The sequence below is a fragment of the Schistocerca cancellata genome, chromosome 3 (genome assembly GCF_023864275.1).
Source record: "Schistocerca cancellata isolate TAMUIC-IGC-003103 chromosome 3, iqSchCanc2.1, whole genome shotgun sequence".
NCBI classification, from domain to species: domain Eukaryota; kingdom Metazoa; phylum Arthropoda; class Insecta; order Orthoptera; family Acrididae; genus Schistocerca; species Schistocerca cancellata.
The window spans coordinates 78,606,380-78,631,273 of NC_064628.1; the positions used below are offsets into that span (position 1 = coordinate 78,606,380).

At 43.5% G+C, this 24,894-nt stretch overlaps 1 protein-coding gene across 1 annotated transcript in view; it reads right to left on the bottom strand.

Moving 5' to 3' along the window:
* LOC126176125 (uncharacterized) overlaps positions 1-24,894 on the bottom strand; it is a 272,990-nt gene that overhangs the window by 62,274 nt on the left and 185,822 nt on the right. The window contains exon 3 of the mRNA XM_049923263.1: positions 3,090-3,147. Within this exon, the coding sequence (XP_049779220.1) occupies positions 3,090-3,147 (58 nt within the window). The remainder of the gene's footprint in view (positions 1-3,089; positions 3,148-24,894) is intronic.

The following is a 24,894-nucleotide window of genomic DNA, read 5'->3' on the forward strand; positions in this document are numbered from 1 at the left end:
CGAAGCCCATGCCTACTACAGTAGTACAAGTTTATATGCCAACTAGCTCTGCAGATGATGAAGAAATTGATGAAATGTATGATGAGATAAAAGAAATTATTTAGGTAGTGAAGGGAGACGAAAATTTAATAGTCATGGGTGATTGGAATTCGAGAGTAGGAAAAGGGAGAGAGGGAAACATAGTGGGTGAATATGGATTGGGGGAGAGAAATGAAAGAGGAAGCCGTCTGGTCGAATTTTGCACAGAGCATAACTTAATCATAGCTAACACTTGGTTCAAGAATCATGATAGAAGGTTGTGTACATGGAAGAATTCTGGAGATACTAGAAGATTTCAAATAGATTATATAATGGTAAGACAGAGATTTAGGAACTAGTTTTTAAATTGTAAGACATTTCCAGCGGGAGATGTGGACTCTGACTACAATCTATTGGTTATGAACTGCAGATTAAAACTGAAGAAACTGCAAAAAGGTAGCAATTTAAGGATATGGGACCTGGATAAACTGAAAGAACCAGGGGTTGTACAGAGTTTCAGGGAGAGCATAAGGGAACAATTGACAGAAATGGGGGAAAGAAATACAGTAGAAGAAGAATGGGTAGCTCTGAGGGATGAAGTAGTGAAGGCAGCAGAGGATCAAGTAGGTAAAAAGACGAGGGCTAGTAGAAATCCTTGGGTAACAGAAGAAATATTGAATTTAATTGATCAAAGGAGAAAAAATAAAAACAAAGTAAATAAAGCAGGCAAAAAGGAATACAAACATCTCAAAAATGAGATCGACAGGAAGTGCAAAATGGCTAAGCAGGGATGGCTAGAGGACAAATGTAAGTATGTAGAGGCTAATCTCACTAGGGGTAAGATAGATACTGCCTACAGGAAAGTTAAAGAGACCTTTGGAAAAAAGAGAACCACTTGTATGAATATCAAGAGCTCAGATGGAAACCCAGTTCTAAGCAAAGAAGGGAAAGCAGAAAGGTGGAAGGAGTATATAGAGGGTCTATACAAGGGCTATGTACTTGAGGACAATATTATGGAAATGGAAGAGGGTGTAGATGAAGATGAAATGGGAGATACATACTGCGTGAAGAGTTTGACAGAGCACTGAAAGACCTGAGTCGAAACAAGGCCCCGGGAGTAGACAACACTCCATTGGAACTACTGACGGCCTTTGGAGAGCCAGTCTTGACAAAACTCTACCATCTGGTGAGCAAGATGTATGAAACAGGCGAAATACCCTCAGACTTCAAGAAGAATATTATAATTCCAATCCCAAAGAAAACAGGCGTTGACAGATGTGAAAATTACCGAACTATCAGTTTAATAAGTCACAGCTGCAAAATACTAACGCGAATTCTTTACAGACGAATGGAAAAACTGGTAGAAGCCGACCTCGGCGAAGATCAGTTTGGATTCCGCAGAAATGTTGGAACACGTGAGGGAATACTGACCCTACGACTTATCTTAGAAAATAGATTATGGAAATGCAAACCTACATTTCTAGCATTTGTAGACTTAGAGAAAGCTTTTGATAATGTTGACTGGAATACTCTCTTTCAAATTCTAAAGGTGGCAGGGGTAAAATACAGGAAGCGAAAGGCAATGTACAATTTGTACAGAAACCAGATGGCAGTTATAAGAGTCGAGGGGCATGAAAGGGAACCAGCGGTTGGGAAGGGAGTGAGACAGGGTTGTAGCCTCTCCCCGATGTTATTCAATCTGTATATTGAGCAAGCAGTAAAGGAAACAAAAGAAAAATTTGGAGTAGGTATTAAAGTCCATGGAGAAGAAATAAAAACATTGAGGTTCGCCGATGACATTGTAATTCTGTCAGAGACAGTAAAGGACTTGGAAGAGCAGTTGAACGGAATGGACAGTGTCTTGAAAGGAGGACATAAGATGATCAACAAAAGCAAAACGAGGATAATGGAATGTAGTCGAATTAAGTCGGGTGATGCTGAGGGAATTAGATTGGGAAATGAGATACTTAAAGTAGTAAAGGAGTTTTGCTATTTGGGGAGCAAAATAACTGATGATGGTCGAAGTAGAGAGGATATAAAATGTAGACTGGCAATGGCAAGGAAAGCGTTTCTGAAGAAGAGAAATTTGTTAACATCGAGTATAGATTTAAGTGTCAGGAAGTCGTTTCTGAAAGTATTTGTATGGGGTGTAGCCATGTATGGAAGTGAACACGGACGATAAATAGTTTGGATAAGAAGAGAATAGAAGCTTTCGAAATGTGGTGCTATAGAAGAATGCTGAAGATTAGGTGGGTAGATCACATCACTAATGAGGAGGTATTGAATAGAATTGGGGAGAAGAGAAGTTTGAGGCACAACTTGAGCAGAAGAAGGGATTGGTTGGTACGACATGTTCTGAGGCATCAATGGATCAGCAATTTAGCATTGGAGGGCAGCGTGGAGGGTAAAAATCGTAGAGGGAGACCAAGAGATGAATACACTAAGCAGATTTAGAAGGATGTAGGTTGCAGGACGTGTTGGGAGATGAAGAAGCTTGCACAGGATAGAGTAGCATGGAGAGCTGCATCAAACCAGTCTCAGGACTGAAGACAACAACAAAAACACCAAAAATAAGTATTTGTGAGGAGGCTATCTAAAATCTAATCTTTCAGAAATAAAACGAATATACGTTGAGGTTGGAAAGAAATATATTTAGACTTTTAACGCCATTTTCTCAGAGTTATTTATTTGGGTACTGATTTATTCATTGTCACTATTTTAAGGATTTAATAAACGAAATAACTTCGGAAAGAGCAAGGTTATGCTGAAAATGTGTTTCAAAGGGAATTATGCCATAGGGGTTTTTGGTCTGCATCTCATTAAAGAAGACGCGTATGCATTAAGCTAATGAAACGTTATAGTGCATTTCCACATTAAATGCTTTCAGAAAATGTATTTTCTTGCAAAATATTTGGCAACAGTGGCTTTCATGCATGAATTCTGGTCCCGAGAAACCTATTTTCACGAAAGTGGCATGTAACGGTTTTAGATTTTCTTGGCTACAGGTAGTGCTGTAGACGTAATAATTCACGAGTGGTGGAATTTAAAACTCTTCCATTTCTGGTGCTTACCTTTTTCGACGCACTTGTCAGCGCACTCTCGGACGATGCTCGCTTCGCTGACGTATTTCTGGAACAGAAGAAATGCATTAACATTAGTTACTACTCCAAACAATTGCTGTGACATGACTGATTCTCGAATTGGCCCGTAGCTTTCAACTAACTGGTGCTACCGTGGATTACGTTAGCAACGTATCCTTCTATATTCAAGAGCCTGGTCCTTCACGGTCATCAATATTGCTGATCCCTGCGAAGAGTGGAAGAGAAGAAAATGCACTAGCTGAAACGAAAGGCATTCTGTTAAGCTTACTCGTATGGATTCGAAGAACAATAACTCCCCGCTCCTCACCATCCTTCTTCAAACAAGGAAGAGATTTCGAACGCTGTATGGCAAATAACTTTAATGTTTAATCTGTATAAATACTTAGAGCGTTCATAAATTGTAAAGAAAATTTGCCACTATATTATTCTTCAGACTGGTTTCGTTTCTCTTGAAGGAAGTGGAAAGATTAGAATATAATGTACAATCGATATACAAGTGCTAATTTAATATTCGCAGGAAGTAATGTAAGGAAACAACGGAAAGCTTCACTTAGTGTGGCCGGATGGGGATGTGATGGAGAAGATGGAAAATTCCAGTCAAGCCTTTTTTCTTTCATCTCACACGATATTTTATCGCAGACAAATTTTGTAACTGCAAAACTGTAGTGCGGTTTGAAACTGAAGCCAGAATCACACATACGTAACACACACACACACGCAGACGATCTACAGAAGGTTCACAAGTTAACCATTTTAAACTGTTCTTGAATACGTGATTAATAAAGGCTAATTAATATCAGAATTGTAGGAGCTCGAAGCTAGTTTAAGTCACAGATTTGTTTATGAGTGAATTTGAACAGACTTTGCTAAGGAAAACGCGAATGAAAGAAATATTCGTGCTTGTGGAATGGTTCAATTCTAATGTTTTCTTACATTTCGAAAGTAGACATCTTATTAAATAGAGACATATCTGTCGTTGAGACATTCTGATGTGCAACGACATAACCGATGCAATGCATCAGTCTTCGAGAAATGACGGGGAAAATTGGACAAGTAGCTTTGTAGAAGGACATTTCTATGCAAGAAAACTTTCACGTGCAAGACGGAATAGGAGACGTGTTATAGAGGAACAGATATCGAATGAATGCACCTTCATGCTCTGAGAGTACCAAAACAATTAACAGTATTTTTTTATTCTATTTAAGTTGGCATGTAGCCATCAGCATATAGTCGCTGCCCCTGACATTTACACAGTATGTCTCTTTAGTGATATGTGACCCTTAAGCGAATCGCGGAGGTTCCGACCATAAAGCACTTAGATAAATTACGGAAAGACTTAAGCATCATCTACTGGTTGGTCAAAGCTCTCTATCATTGAACACGTATTTATTAATTCTACTATTGATCTAATCTAAGGTATTTTGTGACCACTGTATGCATTTAATACACAAATCGGCCTCGTTCCGGGCGCAAATAACAAATAACACGGCATATATTTACGCAGATTAAATAGGAAACGTGCACTGATAGACCCGGCTCAATTTCTTACAGTGATGTACTTACGAAGTAGGCCAGCCTCATGCTGATCTACGACACTGTGTTAAAACTTGTCGGTGCTCAGAAAACAATGTTTAACTGCATTCAGAATGAAATCGAGATTCAACCACTGCATAGAAAACGGACAACTCTTAACAGTCAGTACAACTACTTCACCTGGTTCTGAGCAACTGCCGTCGACAATCTCCAGACAAAACAGGGCAATGGCTCAAAGTTAATAGGCCAAAAGGCGTAAATACACAAGTCACGTTTCAACGGAAACAAATGTAATTAATTGCCTCCAATTAGACCCAGCCGCGTCTGTCTCTTTTATTAAACATCATCTTCAGCTAGTTAATGGCCTCTTTGTACCGAGCACATGCACTTTCACTGAATTGCAGCAGTCCAATGGAAAACTGGAAAATAACCCGGCATTGTATTGTATCGTACTGTATATTAACCGGGGACCTAGAAACTACGGAGAGGCTCCGTCCCCATCGCAGCTGCAGTGGTCCACAACCCCACGATGACTACCGCAGTCCACTTCACCCCTCCGCCGCCCCACACCAAACCCAGGGTTATTGTGCGGTTCGGCCCCCGGTGGACCACCCAGGGTACGTCTCACACCAGACGAGTGTAACCCCTATGTTTGAGTGGTAGAGTAATGGCGGTGTATGTGTATGTGGAGAACTTGTTTTCGCAGCAATCGCCGACATAGTGTAACTGAGGCGGAATAAGGGGAACCAGCCCGCATTCGCCGAGGCAGATGGAAAACCGCCTAAAAACCATCCACAGACTGGCCGGTTCACCGGACCTCGACACAAATCCGCCGGGCGGATTCGTGCCGGGGACCAGGCGCTCCTTCTCGCCCCGAAAGCCGTGCGTTAATCGCACGGCTAACCGGGCGGGCTGCCAGGCATAATTCACAGTCCACGATTGGGAAACACATTTCAGAATTCTTGTAGGGTTCCCGTCTTGGAAAAGTAACTTTGTTGATCACAAAGGACGACTGACTCCCGACGTCAGAAATGTTAACTTGCTGCCTATACCCTGCTCAATTTCACAAGCTGCAAGCATCTCCTGAAATTGTTATTCCATTCAGACTTTTCAGAAAATCGATGAATCAGAACGCAATCATTTCCACTGGTCGTTTCATGCTCGAGTTAACAGCTGCATTAATTGGTGCTTCCTGCTAAGACTTGTCATGCTTTTATTTTCCACAGGTGTTGGAGAAAAGCCTGGCCCTTTAGCGAATCCAGTAGGGTCCCATCACAAAGCACTTTGATAGATTACGGAAAGACTTGCCCATCATATCCAGAATGGTCAAGGTTCTATACAACTGGATACTCTTAACTGGATCTGGCATCCACAGCAGCCAAGACGACGACTCCGTACGCGCAGAGGGGAGTTATTTGCCCAATATAACACATTTAGGTGGAAAAAGTCATGGTATTCCTCCTGATATCGTCTCGGACCTCCTTTCGCTCGGTGTAATGCAGCAGCTCGACTTAGCATTGACTCAACAAGTCGCTGGAAGTCACTGAGCGAGGTGGCGCAGTGGTAGCACACTGAACTCGCATTCGGGAGGACGACGGTTCAATCCCGCGTCCGGCCATCCTGATTTAGGTTTTCCGTGATTTCCCTAAATTGCTCCACGCAAATGCTGGGATGGTTCCTTTGCAAGGGCACGGCCGACTTCCTTCCCCATCCTTCCCTAGTCCGATGAGACCGATGACCTCGCTGTTTGTTCTCTTCCCACCAAACAACCAACAACCAATCGCTGGAAGTCCCGTGAAGAATTACTGAGCCATGCTGCCTCCATAGGCGGCCATAACTGCTAAAGTATTGCCGGTGTAGGATTTTGTGCACGAACTGACCTCTCGATTGTGTCCCATAAATGTTTGATGAGAGTCATGTCGGACGATCTGGCTGGCCAGACCATTAGGTTGAACTATCCGGAATGTTCTTCAATCCAGTGACGAACAATTGTGGCCCAGTGACGTGCTTGACAACGTGAAGTCCATGAATCGCTGGTAGATGCCACTTTCCTTAACTTCCGGAAGGCGTTCGAAACGGTTCCGCGCTATCGCCTGATAAACAAAGTAAAAGCCTACAGAATATCAGACCAGCATGTTGTTCTCAATGGAGAGACGTCTACAGACTCCCCACAGGGGAGTGTTATGGGACCATTGCGTTTCACAATGTATATAAATGACCTATTAGATAGTGTCGGAAGTTCCATGCGGCTTTTCGCGGCTGGTGCTGTAGTATACAGAGAAGTTGCAGCATCAGAAAATTGCAGCGAAACGCAGGAAGATCTGCATCGGATAGGCAGGGAGTGGCAACTGACCCTTAACATAGACAAATGTATTGCGAATACATAGAAAGAAGGATCCTTTATTGTAGGATTATATTGTAAGTAGGCTGTTTAGATTTTTATATGGGTAATGCCACGTAGCGCTCTATATGAAAATCACTGGCTGTGCTGTGTGCAGTATGTGGCTAGTTTGCATTGTTGTCTGCCATTGTTGTCATGAACTGCTACAGCTGGATGTGAACAGCGCGTAGCGTTGGGCACTTGGAGGTGAGCCGCCAGCAGTGGTGGATGTGGGGAGAGAGATGGCGGAGTTTTGTAATACTGGATGTCAATTATGAATATTAAGGTAAATACATTGTTTGTTCTCTATTAATATCTTTCATTTGCTAACTGTCCCTATCAGTAGTTAGTGCCTTCTGTAGTTTGAATCTTTTATTTAGCTGGCAGTAGTGGCGCTCGCTGTATTGCAGTAGTTCCAGTAATGAAGATTTTTGTGAGGTAAGTTATTTGTGAAAGGTATAGTGTAATGTTACTCAGGGCCATTCTTTTGCAGGGATTTTTGATAGTCAGATTGCGTTGCGCTAAAATTATTGTGTGTCAGGTTAAGCACAGTCGTGTATAAATTGTTCTAAGGGGACGTTTCAATATGATAGCGGAACAAACACTGGTAGCAGTTACTTCTGTAAAATATCTCGGAGAATGCGTACGGGACGATTTGAAGTGGAATGATCATATAAAATTAATTGTTGATAAGGCGAGTGCCAGGTTGAGATTCATTGGGAGAGTCCTTAGAAAATGTAGTCCATCAACAAAGGAGGTGGCTTACAAAACACTCGTTCGACCTATACTTGAGTTTTGCTCATCAGTGTGGGATCCGTACCAGGTCGGGTTAACAGAGGAGATAGAGCAGATCCAAAGAAGAGCGGCGCGTTTCGTCACAGGGTTATTTGGTAAGCGTGATAGCGTTACGGAGATGTTTAGCAAACTCAAGTGGCAGACTCTGCAAGAGAGGCGCTCTGCATCGCGGTGTAGCTAGCTGTCCAGGTTTCGAGAGGGTGCGTTTCTGGATGAGGTATCGAATACATTCCTTCCCCCTACTTATACCTCCCGAGGAGATCACGAATGCAAAATTAGAGAGATTCGAGCGCCCACGGAGGCTTTCCGGCAGTCGTTCTTCCCGCGAACCATACGCGACTGGAACAGGAAAGGGAGTTAATGCAGTGGCACGTAAAGTACCCTCCGCCACACACCGTTGGGTGGCTTGCGGAGTATAAATGTAGATGTAGAACATGGTCTTCAAATAGACGAACGTAACTATTGCCAGACAATGATCGATTCAGTTGGACCAGAGGACCCAGTCCATTCCGTGTAAACACAGACCACAGCATTAGCCACCACCAGCTTGCACTGTGCCTTGTTGATAACCTGGGTCCATGGATTCGTGGGGCCTGCGCCACAATCGAATCCTACTGTGGGCACTCAACAACTGAAATCGGGTCACATCTGACCAGGGCACAGTTTTCCAGTCATCTAGGTCCAACAGTTATGTTCACGGGCCCAGGAGAGCCGCTGCAGGCGATGTGATGCTGTTAGCAAAGGCACTCGCGTCGGTCGTTCGCTGCCATAGCCCGTTAACGCCACTTTCCGCCGCGTTCTCCTAGCGGACACGTTCCTCACAAGTCCCACATTAATTGCTGCAGTTATTTCACGAATTGTCTATCTACATCTACATCTACGTGATTACTCTGCTATTCACAATAAAGTGCCTGACAGAGGGTTCAATGAACCACCTTCAAGCTGTTTGTCTACCGTTCCACTCTTGAACGGCACGCAGGAAAAACGAACACTTAAATTTTTCTGTGCGAGCCCTGATTTCTCTTATTTTATCGTGATGATCATTTCTCCCTATTTAGGTCGGTGCCAACATAATGTTTTCGCAATCGGAGGACAAAACTGGTGATTGAAATTTCATGAGAATATCTCGTCGCAACGAAAAACGCCTTTGTTTTAATGATTGCCACTCCAACTCACGTGTCATGTCTGTGACACTATCTCCCCTATTTCGTGATAATACAAAACGAGCTGCCCTTCTTTGTACTTTTTCGATGTCATCCGTCAGTCCGACCTGATGCGGATTCCACACCGCACAGAAGTACTCCAGAATAGGGCGGGCAAGCGTAGTGTAAGCAGTCTCTTTGCTAGATCTGTTGCATCTTCTAAGTGTTCTGCCAATGAATCGCAGTCTTTGCTTTGCCCTACTCATAATATCTATGTGATCGTTCCAATTTAGGTTATTTGTAATTGTAATCCCTAAGTATTTAGTTGAATTTACAGCCTTCAGATTTGTGTGACTTATCGCGTAATCGAAATTTAGCTGATTTCTTTTAGTACTCATGTGAATAACTTCACACTTTCCTTTATTCAGGGTCAATTGCCACTTTTCGCACCAGACAGATATCTTACCTAAATCATTTTGCAAGTCGTTTTGATCATCTGATGACTTTACAAGACGGTAAATGACAGCATCATCTGCGAACAATCTAAGACGGCTACTCAGATTGTCACCTATGTCGTTAATACAGATCTGGAACAACAGATGGCCTATAACACTTCCTTGGGGAACGCCGGATATTACTTCAGTTTTACTCGATGACTATCCGTCTACTACTACGAACTGTGACCTTTCTGACAGGAAATCACGAATCCAATCGCACAACTGAGGCGATGGGCACGCAGTTTGATTAGAAGACGCTTGTGAGGAACGGCGTCGAAAGCCTTCTGGATATCTAAAGACATATAATCAATTTGACATCTCCTGTCGATAGCACTTATTACTTCATGAGTATAATGAGCTAGTTATGTATCACAAGAACGATATTTTCTGAATCCGTGCTGACTATATGTCAATAAATCGTTTTCTTCGAGGCACTTCATAATGTTCGAATACAGAATATGTTTTAAAACCCTACTGCAAAGCGACGTTAGTGATATAGGCCTGTAATTCAGCGGATTACTCCTACTTCCCTTTTTGGTATTCTCGGCACACTATTGACACTATGGATCTCGGAATATTGAATTCCCTAACGATTTCCGTAATGGAATGTCCCATGCGTCTTGTTCCAACTACAATACCGCATTCAAAGTCTGTTAATTTCGCAATTTTGCAAAAACAGACATAATGTCTGACGGGATAGCAGCAATCAGTGATTGTACGATGTTACTTATAATCCGTCTTGATTGCAAAATTTTTTTATTCATATGACCGGTTTCGGTTCATCCAGAACCATCTTCAGATATGTAACGATAATGACACTAATTTACTATTTCACGAAAGCAAATCTTTTTCAACCTATCTAATCAACATCAAATGTACCAGAACGTACCTGATATTTCGGTTACGGGAGTAACCCGTCCAAATCCAGCATCTTTGACGGGGCCCTCCTGTGCGGCCCTCTTTCCCGCGGCTATGGACATCAGACGACTGAGCGGACCGCGGCACAACACCGAAATGGAACCACGGAAGCAGACCGTAGTGGAAAACAAGTCTACACCAGCGCCATAGATATAAAAATCGCCCTATGTTTTTTAGATCGTATAAAAATGATAATTTTACTGTTTTCTTAATTTTGATAAGTACAGATTTTACCTTGACATCTACAGATTTTAATTAAGTATTTTTGGAGATAAAAGTTAATCAAAAAAATCTACTGAATACAATATGTGCAAATGGAATGTAACAAATGTACCAGACGCCACCTGTCGGTAATAGTGTTATAATTAATATAAATGACGTGCATTCTGCCAGCCAATTTTATGTGACGCAGCACGTGGAAGTTGCTGGATTTGGACGGGTTACTCCTGTAATCGAAATATCAGGTACGTTCTGGTACATTTGATGTTGATTAGATAGGATGAAAAAGATTTGATTTCGTGAAATAGTAAATTAATATCATTATCGTTACAGATCTGAAGATGGTTCTGGATGAGCCGAAACCGGTCATATGAATAAAAAAATTTGCAATCAAGACGGATTGTAGGTAACATTCTGTTAATTTCCTTTGCGCTGACATAACCACGTCGCAAACCTATCCTCATGAATCGCCTGATTGCAAACTACAGTTTCGACAATGCACTGCCCTTTCATACGTAGTCCTCGCGATCCTACCGCATCGGTACATGTGCATATCGCTATCCCATGACATTCATCACCTCCGTGTATTTGTTTTTTATATGATAAATGTGCTTATTCATTAATTATATTTGGTTAGCTCTGCTTAAAGTTAATATCTACACTTTTGTGGAAGGGCAGGACAGTACATTTAACTTCCTGCAGTCTCCCCTATTACTCACAGACGTATCTAAGGAACCGTAAATGGCGACCCCTAAAATGGACGAGTTTAACTGGAGCTTAACACGCGTAGCTGCAGCTGGGACCTGAGGCACCGTAGCGATCACTCAGCCCCTCCCTGTAGGGAGCAGAAGTCCCTCGGCGCTCTTAATGACCCAATAAAAAAAGTCTGGTGGTAAAAAGACGGCAGTAATTTGGTATTCGCTTATAGGGTCGTGCTAATCTTCCCCGAGAGCCAACTGCGACGTTCACGCTGGCTCACCATCGATCACTACGCCAGCGACTTAATATAGCTAGGGAAGAAGCCGGGCGGTGTAAGCGAGGTGTGTAACGAGGCGGCTCGTTAAGTGGGCTGGCCTCGTGTAACGATGTAACGAGACTGCGAGCGCCGTGTAATTGCGAGGCCGCAGCAACTGGTGGGCGGGCAGCAGTGCCCGGAGGCTGGTGCTCCGCTCGGGGGAGCAACGGCGCCGACTCCGGTGGGTGCATCGCTCATCGTAAAAAATACGAACACGGAAAATAAAGTCCGTGGCAGGGTGTCAAAAACCCAGTTACTTCTGATGCTGCAGACGCACGCTTATGCAGAGTGAGTGCAGCAAACGTCGATCATGTAGCAGTATTAGTGGTTTCATTCATCCGTAGATTACTTCTACCAGGATACTGGACATTTATTGGTATTAAAATTTAAGAACAACAAGAACAGCCTAATTCATATACACAGGTATATATACTACTGGCCATTAAAATTGCTACACCACGGAAATGACGTGCTGCAGACGCAAAATTTAACCGACAGGAAGAAGATGCTGTGATATGCAAATGATTAGCTTTTCAGAGCATTCACACAAGGTTGGCGCCGGTGGCGACACCTACAACGTGCTGACGTGAGGAAAGTTTCCAACCGATTTCTCATACACAAACATCAGTTGACCGGCGTTGCCTGGTGAAACGTTGTTGTGATGCCTCGTGGAAGGAGGAGAAATGCGTAACATCACGCTTCCTTCTTTGATAAAAGTCGGATTGTTACCTATCGCGATTGCGGTTTATAGTATCAAGACATTCCTGCTCGTGTTGGTCGAGATCCAATGACTGTTAGCAGAATATGGAATCGGTGGGTTTAGGAGGGTAATACGGAACGCCGTGCTGGATCCCAACGGCCTCGTATCACTAGCAGTCGAGATGGCAGGCATCTTATCCGCATGGCTGTAACGGATCATGCAGCCACGTCTCGATCCCTGAGTCAACAGATGGGGACGTTTGCAAGACAACAACCATCTGCACGGACAGTTCGACGACGTTTGCAGCAGCATGGACTATCAGCTCGGAGACCATGGCTGTGGTTACCCTTGACGGTGCATCACAGACAGGAGCGCCTGCGGTGGTGTACTCAACGACGAACCTGGGTGTTCGAATGGCAAAAAGTCATTTTTCGGATGAATCCAGGTTCGATCCCTGTGAAACCCTACATATCAGCAGGATAATGCACGACCGCATGTTGCAGGCCCTGTACGGGCCTTTCTGGATACAGAAAATGTTCGACTGCTGCCCTGGCCACCACATTCTCCAGATCTCTCACCAATTGAAAACGTCTGGTCAATGGTGGCCGAGCAACTGGCTGGTCTCAATACGCCACTCTTGATGAACTGTGGTATCGTGTTGAAGCTGCATGGGCAGCTATACCTGTACACGCCAACCAAGCTTTGTTTGACTCAATGCCCAGGCGTATGAGGGCCGTTATTACGGCCAGAGGTGGTTGTTCTGGGTACTGATTTCTCAGGTCTATGCAGCCCAATTGCGTGAAAATTTAATCACATGTTAGTTCTAGTATAATATATTAGTGCAATGAATACCCGTTTATCATCTGAATTTATTCTTGGTGTAGCAATTTTAATGGCCAGTAGTGTACATTTGGCAAGGATGGGATACGTAATCGGCCACGCCCTCATCTTGGCGTTTGCCTCAAGTACTTTTAGGTAACACGGAAGACCTATATCAGCATGGCCGCATCAATACTGGAGTCTCCAGCCTCCCAAAAACAAGGCCAGTCCGTTTAAAACAATACTACCTCTGTCGGTTTATTCATGGTGTTCAATAATACTTTAATAATGTAAAAGGCTACTGCTATACTGTTCATAGATTTGTCACTCTTAGTCAACACACATACTACACACACCATACACATTCTGTTTCATAACATTACATCTACATCTGCATGGATACTCTGTAAATCACATTTAGGTGCCTGGCGGAGGCACACTATCATTCGACGTCAGGACAAAGCGACGATATTTGTATATCCCAGCTTTAAATTTGCGAACCTCAAAACCTGAGTCAGCATCCCTCTATAATGGATGAGATGTTCAACTCAGAAAGAGGACAATGTCGTAGTATATACATTGCATACTTGGGAGTGAGTATTTACAGAAAATAAAAAATAAATTTTTTTTATGTGAAATCATAGATATTTTATTATCGACATTATCTATTTGAGTTATATTTCCTGCCAAATCATAGATGTTTCATTACCGATATTGTTTATTTGTGTTACATTTCCTGTCAAACCCATATTTCTGTGTTGCCTAAATAATCCTTGACTGTATAGAATGTATTACTGTACAGGAATTGCTAACTGTCTTTTTGAATAAGTTTGTTTTATTAATCTCTATAACTTCCTTGGGCTATTTATTGTACAGTTTCTCTCCGGCAGGTAATGATTTTTGAGTTTTATATTTCTTCGTTCCTGTTAATCATAAGTTCAGTCTAGATCTTATTCAACGGTCGTGGACAGAGCTGTTCGTGCAGTTATTATCAGTGCTATATTTTTATGCGTCCAGGTGACTGATAAATGTACTCACATGGTGCAGTTAGAATCTCCAGTGTTCTGGATGGATCTTAACAATTAGATCGATTGCTATTTTTGATTTTTCTGCAATTGTTCCACATCGTGCAGAAACCAAACTCGCTGTCTTCTCACACGATGTTCTCCGTACCGTGGGTAGAGGGAACTTGACTAATTCGATTTTTAGAGACGTCTACGAAGCTTTTGGTTCTGTAGCACTTTGACCCCTTTTAACGAAAGTTTACCAACAGATTCGAAAGTGATACACTATGATCCAACGATCCAATATTTATTAAACTTTGTGGGGATGTTCGTTATATAACAGGAATTACTTAACTAAACTTCCATTCCATGCGGAATCTCCGACATCATCAGTATGTGATGCAACGCCTTCAGGGGCGTAGATGGAAACAGCCCCCCAGTATCTTGAAGAATTTCTTGCCATATCTCAAACACATGATGATGCTAGCCTCATGAAGACTGTTAAGTGGAGGCTAGTATGAAGCTATAGGGTGACAACAAAAGAACTTTACACGACCAAAAGTTCAAATAAACGAGACGGTACAACTTACTCTGTTTCAAATCTTAACATGTTAATAGGGTATCTCTAGAAGGATTTTTTTTCCTCATGTGGGCGCAGTTCTTTTGTTGCACGCTGCCGTCGGCACAGAGCGCTAGTGTAGAAAATGGCAACCAGACAACAACATAAAAGCCGCTCTGTTCTTCAGTTATCAAAAGCAGAATCAGTGACTGCTGCCCAACGAGCACTTTACACACATTTTCACGAGGAGCCAATATGCAGAGTCTCCATTTATGCCTGGTGCAAACAGTTTGAGACGTACCAATACGTGATTGTTAGGATAAGTATGACATGAAGTGTAGATCTTAGGCGTCAGGCTGCCACATTTAGAAGCTTTCATAAATTTTAGAAAGTCCTTATTTCATTATTTGGTCATTTTAAAACTAAATGTATTATAGTGCTTCACATTTCGCAGTTAATTTCATTTAGGGTTTATCGAATGCAGAAACATCTGTGCTCTGGTTCGACTGCTACTGATCGATACTTAAACAAAAATCATAAACAGTTCTCATTGTGTAAAATGGTTCAAATGGCTCTGAGCACTATGGGACTTAACATCTATGGTCATCAGTCCCCTAGAACTTAGAACTACTTAAACCTAACTAACCTATGGACATCACACTCATCCATGCCCGAGGCAGAATTCGAACCTGCGACCGTAGCAGTCGCGCGGCTCCGGACTGAGCGCCTAGAACCGCTAGACCACCGCGGCCGGCTCTCATTGTGTAATTCTAGATTCCTTTTCACCAAAAGTGAAACTAGCTTTTTGTTTGTATTTATGTAAACAACCTATGTACATGTTAAGAATATTTTCCAACCAATAACTTTCATGATATAAGTAATTTGTAAAACGCATTGTCTACAAACATATTTTGTAAATTTCGGTACTAAAAAAAAAATAACAGAGCAAAATTATTGTTGCAGTATGGAAGGAACGAATTTATGCTTAATATTCTGATATCAGTTTGTGAATGCCAATGAGATTATATTGTGATCCTTAAATTATCTATTTGTAATAATCTATTTTTATTTATTTATTGAAGCGATACGTAAGCAGGGGCGAATCAGCCACGAGAGAGTCAGTTTTGTAACAGTTTTTGTGCATGGAACCTGTGTCAGTCGAAGCAATAAAAATGTGATTGTAAAAGTCAAACTTCGTGTCAAATTGACTTCTCGAAATATCTCTTGGCATATTATATCGTTAGCTGCTCTGTGTAGATCTCAGGAAGTTGAAGCAATTAGGTGCTGCAAATACTCTCAATTCTTTTACAGCTACTTAATCATCGGAGTTCACCAAAAATGAAGATGAGTATTTTTAATAACTGCTACACCCACAGAAACAGCGCATTAACTCGAGATAAACTGCGATTGCACCCCCTTGGCCCGATGTTATTTCATCTACATCTACATCTACATCTACATCCATACTCCGCAAGCCACCTGACGGTGTGTGGCGGAGGGTACCTTCAGTACCTCTATCGGTTCTCCCTTCTATTCCATTCTCGTATTGTTCGTGGAAAGAAGGATTGTCGGTATGCCTCTGTGTGGGCTCTAATCTCTCTGATTTTATCCTCATGGTCTCTTCGCGAGATATACGTAGGAGGGAGCAATATACTGCTTGACCCCTCGGTGAAGGTATGTTCTCGAAACTTCACCAAAAGCCCGTACCGAGCTACTGAGCGTCTCTCCTGCAGAGTCTTCCACTGGAGTTTATCTATCATCTCCGTAACGCTTTCGCGATTACTAAATGATCCTGTAACGAAGCGCGCTGCTCTCCGTTGGATCTTCTCTATGTCTTGTATCAACCCTATCTGGTACGGATCCCACACTGCTGAGCAGTATTCAAGCAGTGGGTGAACAAGCGTACTGTAACCTACTTCCTTTGTTTTCGGATTGCATTTCCTTAGGATTCTTCCAATGAATCTCAGTCTGGCATCTGCTTTACGGACGATCAACATTATATGATCATTCCATTTTAAATCACTCCTAATGCGTACTCCCAGTTAATTTATGGTATTAACTGCTTCCAGTTGCTGACCTGCTATTTTGTAGCTAAATGATAAAGGATCTATTTTTCTGTGTATTCGCAGCACATTACACTTGTCTACATTGAGATTCAATTGCCATTCCCTGCACCATGCGTCAATTCGCTGCAGATCCTCCTGCATTTCAGTATAATTTTCCATTGTTACAACCTCTCGATACACCACAGCATCATCTGCAAAAAGCCTCAGTGAACTTCCGATGTCAACCACCAGGTCATTTACGTATATTGTGAATAGCAACGGTCCTATGACACTCCCCTGCGGCACACCTGAAATCACTCTTACTTCAGAAGACTTCTCTCCATTGAGAATGACATGCTGCGTCCTGTTACCTAGGAACTCCTCAATCCAATCACACAGTTGGTCTGATAGTCCATATGCTCTTACTTTGTTCATTAAACGACTGTGGGGAACTGTATCAAACGCCTTGCGGAAGTCAAGAAACACGGCATCTACCTGTGAACCCGTGTCTATGGCCCTCAGAGTCTCGTGGACGAATAGCGCGAGCTGGGTTTCACATGACCGTCTTTTTCGAAACCCATGCTGATTCCTACAGAGTAGATTTCTAGTCTCCAGAAAAGTCATTATACTCGAACACAATACGTGCTCCAATACTCTACAACTGATCGACGTTAGAGATATAGGTCTATAGTTCTGCACATCTGTTCGACATCCATTCTTGAAAACGGGGATGACCTGTGCCCTTTTCCAATCCTTTGGAACGCTACGCTCTTCTAGAGACCTACGGTACACCGCTGCAAGAAAGGGGGCAAGTTCCTTCGCGTACTCTATGTAAGGTTTGAAGAGAAGGCCTGCACCTGTGGAGGCGTTCGAGCAGCATTCCACCGAAGCCCAAAAAAATCAAGAGTGGAACTTCAGATCCCACGAACAACAACTTTCAAAATTCCGCGTAAACGCTTGCGTGAAACCGTATACACTTCAGGTGGTCCGTGCTCTCACTCCAGGAGCTTATGCTCGACAATGTTACTTCTGCACCGAAATGTTGGCAAGGACGGACTATGACAATGGCACGTCAAAGGAGTTAATATTTAGCGTCACAGCATCGTTACACACTAATACGAGTAATAAAGTTAATCAGCAAAGATTCTTTTTGGGGATCAGAATACCTCCATTTCTCCATCGAACATGAATGAGATTCAGAAAATGTCAACGTGTTCTTTGCAAATGACAACGAAAAACATTTACGGTCCTTTCTTTTTCTTGCAAAAGACTGTCACAGGCATTAACTACCTAGACATGTTGTCATTGTGGCTTCTGCCTCAATTGCAGAAAGACTCCAACAACTTCATCTTTAATCAAGATGGCGTACCTCCGCACTTCCACTGTTCTGGACAGGAAGTCATCAACACACATGTACGACGACGATGATTTGGACACGGCGATCCTGATGATGATGCGTGTGCACCGATGTGTTGCATGAGGTTTGGGAAGAGTGTCAGTATCGTCTCGACATTCGCCGTGCGACTCAAGGAGCACATATCGACTTCTTTTAACTTGTAAAATGAGGTTACAGAGACACTCTATCAACAGGATGAGGTTTTAAGCGAACAAGTCGTGCTGTCTCGTTTGTATGAATTCTTGAAAATTAAACTTCTTTCGTGCTCATCTTTCATACGTCTCCAATCACATTTCAGACCCGCTCTACTGGTTAAAAATTAGGGGACAGAACACGTCAGCCAATGATGCTTATATTCCTGAAGGCGTTTCTGGTGTGGTCTATAGTGCGAGCTCTTGCATTTCCCTGCTGCAAAATGTCATTTGGTACATTGGTCATGGAGGGTGTGACAACTGCATACAAAGACTGACGATCATTCGTTTTCCCTTCAACAATTAGTAAATCAATCCTATTATCATATCTAGTAGCTTATCGCACTATGATTGTAATTGTTGGAAAGGTATGGGTTCCATCAGCTTGCCTCCAGACCCGCTGACGTCGATACAAACGCATGAAACAAAAGCGAGAGTCATCGCTGAACACCACAAAATGCCACTCAGTGTCCCAGTTAAGTCTAGCTCCATATCATGCACATCTGTTGCCTGTGGTATGGTATCAGTAGGAAATGACGCTTGGTAACTCGAGGTCTGAATCCAGATTCCAGTGATCTATTCCAAGTGGTTCATGTTAACACTGTGCCAGTAACTGCTGGCCGGATTTCAGTTGTTCTCATCCATCCACTAGTTAGAGTCAGTCGAACAATCCTACGCTCTCCTTCTGGTGTAGTCCTTCTAGAAGGCCCTGTATCAGCTCTCCAAAAAAAAAAAAAAAAAAAAAAAAATGGCTCTAAGCACTATGGGACTAAACATCTCAGGTCAGCAGTCCCCTAGAACTCAGAACTACTTAAACCTAACTAACCTAACGACATCATACACATCCATGCCCGAGACAGGATTCGAACCTGCGACCGTAGCGGTCGCGCGGTTCCAGACTGAAGCGTCTACAACCGCTCGGCCACCAGCGGCCGGCATGTGCTCTTCACGGAACACTATTGTCCTGTACCTGTCTCGTCACCACGTATTCGGCAGTCATTACACTCCAACCAATTGTCTCTGTGTTGTGTCGATATCACTCTCCTATCTTCCTCATGCCAATAATTCGATGTTTCTGACCGTTTGGGGGATGATAATAAGCTGTAAGCCAACGCGCACGTCCTCTGAGTTTGCGCATTGTGATATCCATATGGAAAATCACAGTATCGTTAAACACGCCCAACAGCAATGATGTCTTCGCACCATTTCTCGTCTGTAGTAATAACTTTTTCCTGTTCTAAAAATACTGATATAAAAAGCCCACTTATGAATGGTGGTTTAGAAAAGTATCCCTGAGGCATAGAAATACTAGAGTATCGGTATGGTAGCGTCCGGTCAAGGTGTAGCATTTTGTATTCCCATATTCCCATATTCCCATCAACGTATGTTCCTAATGGACATCTAAGGAGGTTTCAACTGTACAGCAGTACAAACAGTTTTCCGACAGACCGGGGAAATGTAATACCACACTACTTTTCTTGTTGAACATTGAGGAGCAGCGAATCCTCTTATTGTTATGACCTGACGAAACTGTAATCATCGTGTCACAGCTGCGGGTTCTCTGATTACTCTGGGAGATGGTTGATCGGTACTACAACGTAGGGAATATTAGTGCACTTTATTACAAGAATGATAAAATGATTTACTTCACTTTATACAATCCATAGCCACAGGAATGTGCCGAATATTTACAAGTGTCTTTGAATATTAGATCATCACTGGATGCACAGTCTTAATTAACTCTTCTCTCGAAGGTCAAAGTTCACAAAGTTTAGAATGAGAGCTTAATCTAAGACATGAGTAACGCGCACTACGATCTTTGGAAGAACCCAAAGTTACAATCTCAGATTTTTCACAGATAATACAGTTTTCTGTACGAAATACCGAAGTAATAGCCAGTTAGATCTTGATAATAATCTGCTTGGTGCAACGACTATCAAGTAGCTCTTAGCGTGGAGAAGGCAAACTGTGCTCTTCTCTTAAAACTGTGGTATCTTTCGGTTGTGGCGTTAATGAGATGTAATTGTTGTCAGTCATGTCACAAATATATTTGGGAATAACAATGTGTAGATGTTTGAAATGTAGCCACCAGATTAGCTGATAAATCAAATGGCAGGCTACAAATCAGAGGCAGCATGCTAGGAAACATTAGTTCGCTTACGAAAGGGACTGCATATGAAAGACTTTTATAGCCAATTATTCAATTCTGTGTTCCAATGTAAGGGACCTGTGTAAGGCCGGAGTGAAAGAGGATAAGGAAATTATATAACAGAGGGCAGAAAGAATGAAGACAGGCTTGTTTGTCTGGAGAGAAACTGAAAAACCTTAAGTGGCAGACAGTAGATAAAAGATGACTTACATATGGCGAAAGCCTGTTTATTGATCTCAAAGACCCGACTCTCACGTCACGGATCTTTGCAGGTCATTACGTATTTACCCCGTAGTGATAGTGCAGCTAAAACCAAGCACGAAACAACTCAATGGAAGCGAACGATTAGTCACTGTACCCACGCTCTATACGTGAATGTAACGGGAACTTGGCGTAATATGTAGTATAATGAAATGTATCTTCTGCCACACACTAATTCGGTTAGTATAGATGTACATACACTGGTCAGCCAAAACATGTCCACTGCCACCGACAGACTGAATGCTGTCTGGTGGCCATGCAGACACATGTTGGCTGATGGAAAGAATATAAGAGGAGCAGAGCGAGTGAGGAATCATTCTAGCGACGATACGGGACGAAAATGAGTATATCGACTGATATAAGCGAATTCGGGGCAGATTGTTTTGGCGCGGCGTCTGGAAACGCGCATCTCGGAAATGGAGAAGCTGGGCGGCATTTCGCGTCATAGTTTCTTGAGTACTTACGGGAAGTTGTTGGAGGACAGTGAAACCACAAGTAGGCAACAAGGAGGTATACATCCACACCTCGCTACAAAACGTGGAGGTCGTAGGTTTGATCGCCCTGTCAAGCAGGATAACCGACGATCTGTTGCAGATGAGATGTCACAGTACAGTGCTGGAGGAGGCACAGGTGTTTCACAGTACAACGTTCAGCACACATTGTTGAACGGGGGGCTCCACAGCAGGCACATGTTTTCATGTTGACTGCAGTGGACAAGGATTCACAGATCGAACCGTGGATCTATGGGTAGGAATCGCCTGGTCTGATGAATTACCTTTCTTATTACACTTGATCAATGTTCGTGCCCTAATACGCCGCCATAGGTGTTCTAAAAATGAACCGCGTCACGGACGCTGGGCGGTGGGGACAATATTACCCTCTGTGGGACGTTCCCCTGGTCTTCTGTCGCACCTGTGGTCATAATCTGAGGCACCAACCGAGTGAGGTGGTGTAGTGATTAGCACACTGAATTTTCAGGACTCGCATTCGGGAGGACGACGGTTCAAATCCGCGTCCTGTCATTAAGGTTCCCCGTGATTTCCCGTTTCGTCCCGGGCACATTCTGGGATTGTTGTTTTGTAAAGGCACGACTGGATTTCCTTCCCCATCTTTAAAACGAGATAACCGTGTGCTGCGTCTCTGATGTGCTCGTTGCCGACGAGACGTTAAATTCTAATCTTCCTAATTCCTTTAGAAAGCCCCATGACAGCAGTGGACTATATGAAAATATTTGCAGACCACCTGAATCGCTTAAAGCTTGATGTCTTCCCCGACAGCAATGGCATCTTCTGGCAGGATAAACATGCAACTGAGAACTGATATTCACTGGTGACCCAAAACATTATTATCATTGCCCACTGAGAGACAAAACGTCGTCTGGTGTCGTTGCGGTAGGGAAAGTGTATAAGAGGAGCAGGGACGAATAGGACATCATTTTAGTGAAGATATGGCCCGAAAATGAGGAAATCCACTGACATAAGCGACTTTGACAAAGAGCAGATGACATTCCGGTTGTCCAATTGTGTGATTTATTCAGTTCAAAAACTCATGTTTCGGAAATACATAATTCCGTTATCAAATTTTAAAAAGTGCTGTGGCACTAGGCTCATACGGGCTGCCAAAATGCATTGTCAGACATATAAGATTTCCTGACAGACACAACAAAAACGCTGCCGTACATGTTGAGCTTTCAGCCAAAGGGTCTTTTTCTAAAGTAGACAAGACACACACATTTACACAAGCACAGCTCACACACATATGACTGCTGTCTCTGAGCGCTGTGGCCAGATTCTCCATTATACACTCCTGGAAATTGAAATAAGAACACCGTGAATTCATTGTCCCAGGAAGGGGAAACTTTATTGACACATTCCTGGGGTCAGATACATCACATGATCACACTGACAGAACCACAGGCACATAGACACAGGCAACAGAGCATGCACAATGTCGGCACTAGTACAGTGTATAGCCACCTTTCGCAGCAATGCAGGCTGCTATTCTCCCATGGAGACGATCGTAGAGATGCTGGATGTAGTCCTGTGGAACGGCTTGCCATGCCATTTCCACCTGGCGCCTCAGTTGGACCAGCGTTCGTGCTGGACGTGCAGACCGCGTGAGACGACGCTTCATCCAGTCCCAAACATGCTCAATGGGGGACAGATCCGGAGATCTTGCTGGCCAGGGTAGTTGACTTACACCTTCTAGAGCACGCTGGGTGGCACGGGATACATGCGGACGTGCATTGTCCTGTTGGAACAGCAAGTTCCCTTGCCGGTGTAGGAATGGTAGAACGATGGGTTCGATGACGGTTTGGATGTACCGTGCACTATTCAGTGTCCCCTCGACGATCACCAGTGGTGTACGGCCAGTGTAGGAGATCGCTCCCCACACCATGATGCCGGGTGTTGGCCCTGTGTTCCTCGGTCGTATGCAGTCCTGATTGTGACGCTCACCTGCACGGCGCCAAACACGCATACGACCATCATTGGCACCAAGGCAGAAGCGACTCTCATCGCTGAAGACGAGACGTCTCCATTCGTCCCTCCATTCACGCCTGTCGCGACACCACTGGAGGCGGGCTGCACGATGTTGGGGCGTGAGCGGAAGACGGCCTAACGGTGTGCGGGACCGTAGCCCAGCTTCATGGAGACGGTTGCGAATGGTCCTCGCCGATACCCCAGGAGCAACAGTGTCCCTAATTTGCTGGGAAGTGGCGGTGCGGTCCCCTACGGCACTGCGTAGGATCCTACGGTCTTGGCGTGCATCCGTGCGTCGCTGCGGTCCGGTCCCAGGTCGACGGGCACGTGTACATTCCGCCGACCACTGGCGACAACATCGATGTACTGTGGAGACCTCACGCCCCACGTGTTGAGCAATTCGGCGGTACGTCCACCCGGCCTCCCGCATGCCCACTATACGCCCTCGCTCAAAGTCCGTCAACTGCACATACGGTTCACGTCCACGCTGTCGCGGCATGCTACCAGTGTTAAAGACTGCGATGGAGCTCCGTATGCCACGGCAAACTGGCTGACACTGTCGGCGGCGGTGCACAAATGCTGCGCAGCTAGCGCCATTCGACGGCCAACACCGCGGTTCCTGGTGTGTCCGCTGTGCCGTGCGTGTGATCATTGCTTGTACAGCCCTCTCGCAGTGTCCGGAGCAAGTATGGTGGGTCTGACACATCGGTGTCAATGTGTTCTTTTTTCCATTTCCAGGAGTGTATGTACATGTAACGTGGTGTATCGATTGTAGTTACTGACGGCGTTTAACACTCTGACAGTATTCTGTTACCTGATTGACCATTTTTTTGTCCCCGCAGACATCCTCAAGGGGTCGTGGCATCGATGTACCAACAAGTAATATATCTATCCTCGCTACTGACTGGAGTCAATTTTAGTTGTTGAGCATACCGGTGCAGAGGCGTTACTTCGTTAGTTTCTGATATTTGAGCGCAATTATAGCATTGTGGTTTTTTACTGCCGCTATCGCTTTGTTCCATGGGAGAGGACTCGTGCAATTCCTCTTCAGAAGATATTAAACAAAAAGGCGACTGAAATAAATAAATACGCCAGGAAATTTCATTACAGCGTAATCTTCTATGCAAAGTGAAGAGAAAATCAGTGTTATACATGTAAGGGAATGGTATAATGATATTAGTTGTCAACCAGTTGAGCTCATGCTTTTCGCTGTTAACAAACAAGTCATGAACTTCTGCAACTTATATTGCTAATAGCCAACCCACCAGCGACAATGAACTTTTTCCACTAGGAAAACCAAAGCACAGATGACGTTGTTTCGAAATGTAGTTCATCTAGAATAAAATCTGATGTAGAAAACCGTTCACTGAGTTAGTTGATCACAAGCGAGCATCTCCCACAACTTCCCAGTTTGTCAAGTAAATCCACAATGCCTGTAACAAGCTTCACCTACGTTATGAAAATAACGATGGCAAACCAGTGTTAAAGTATAATCAGTATTTGTTGCAGGTCTTACACAACATTGTCACTGCGACAGATTTGAACATCGTTCGAAAATAATCTCATTTTCATCCAGCGTTGTTTGAAAATGACTTGCAGTACCTTTGGAAAGCAATGATAACTTAGTAAATTATTTTGTGTGATTAGGGCTAAACACTAAATAATCTGTTGT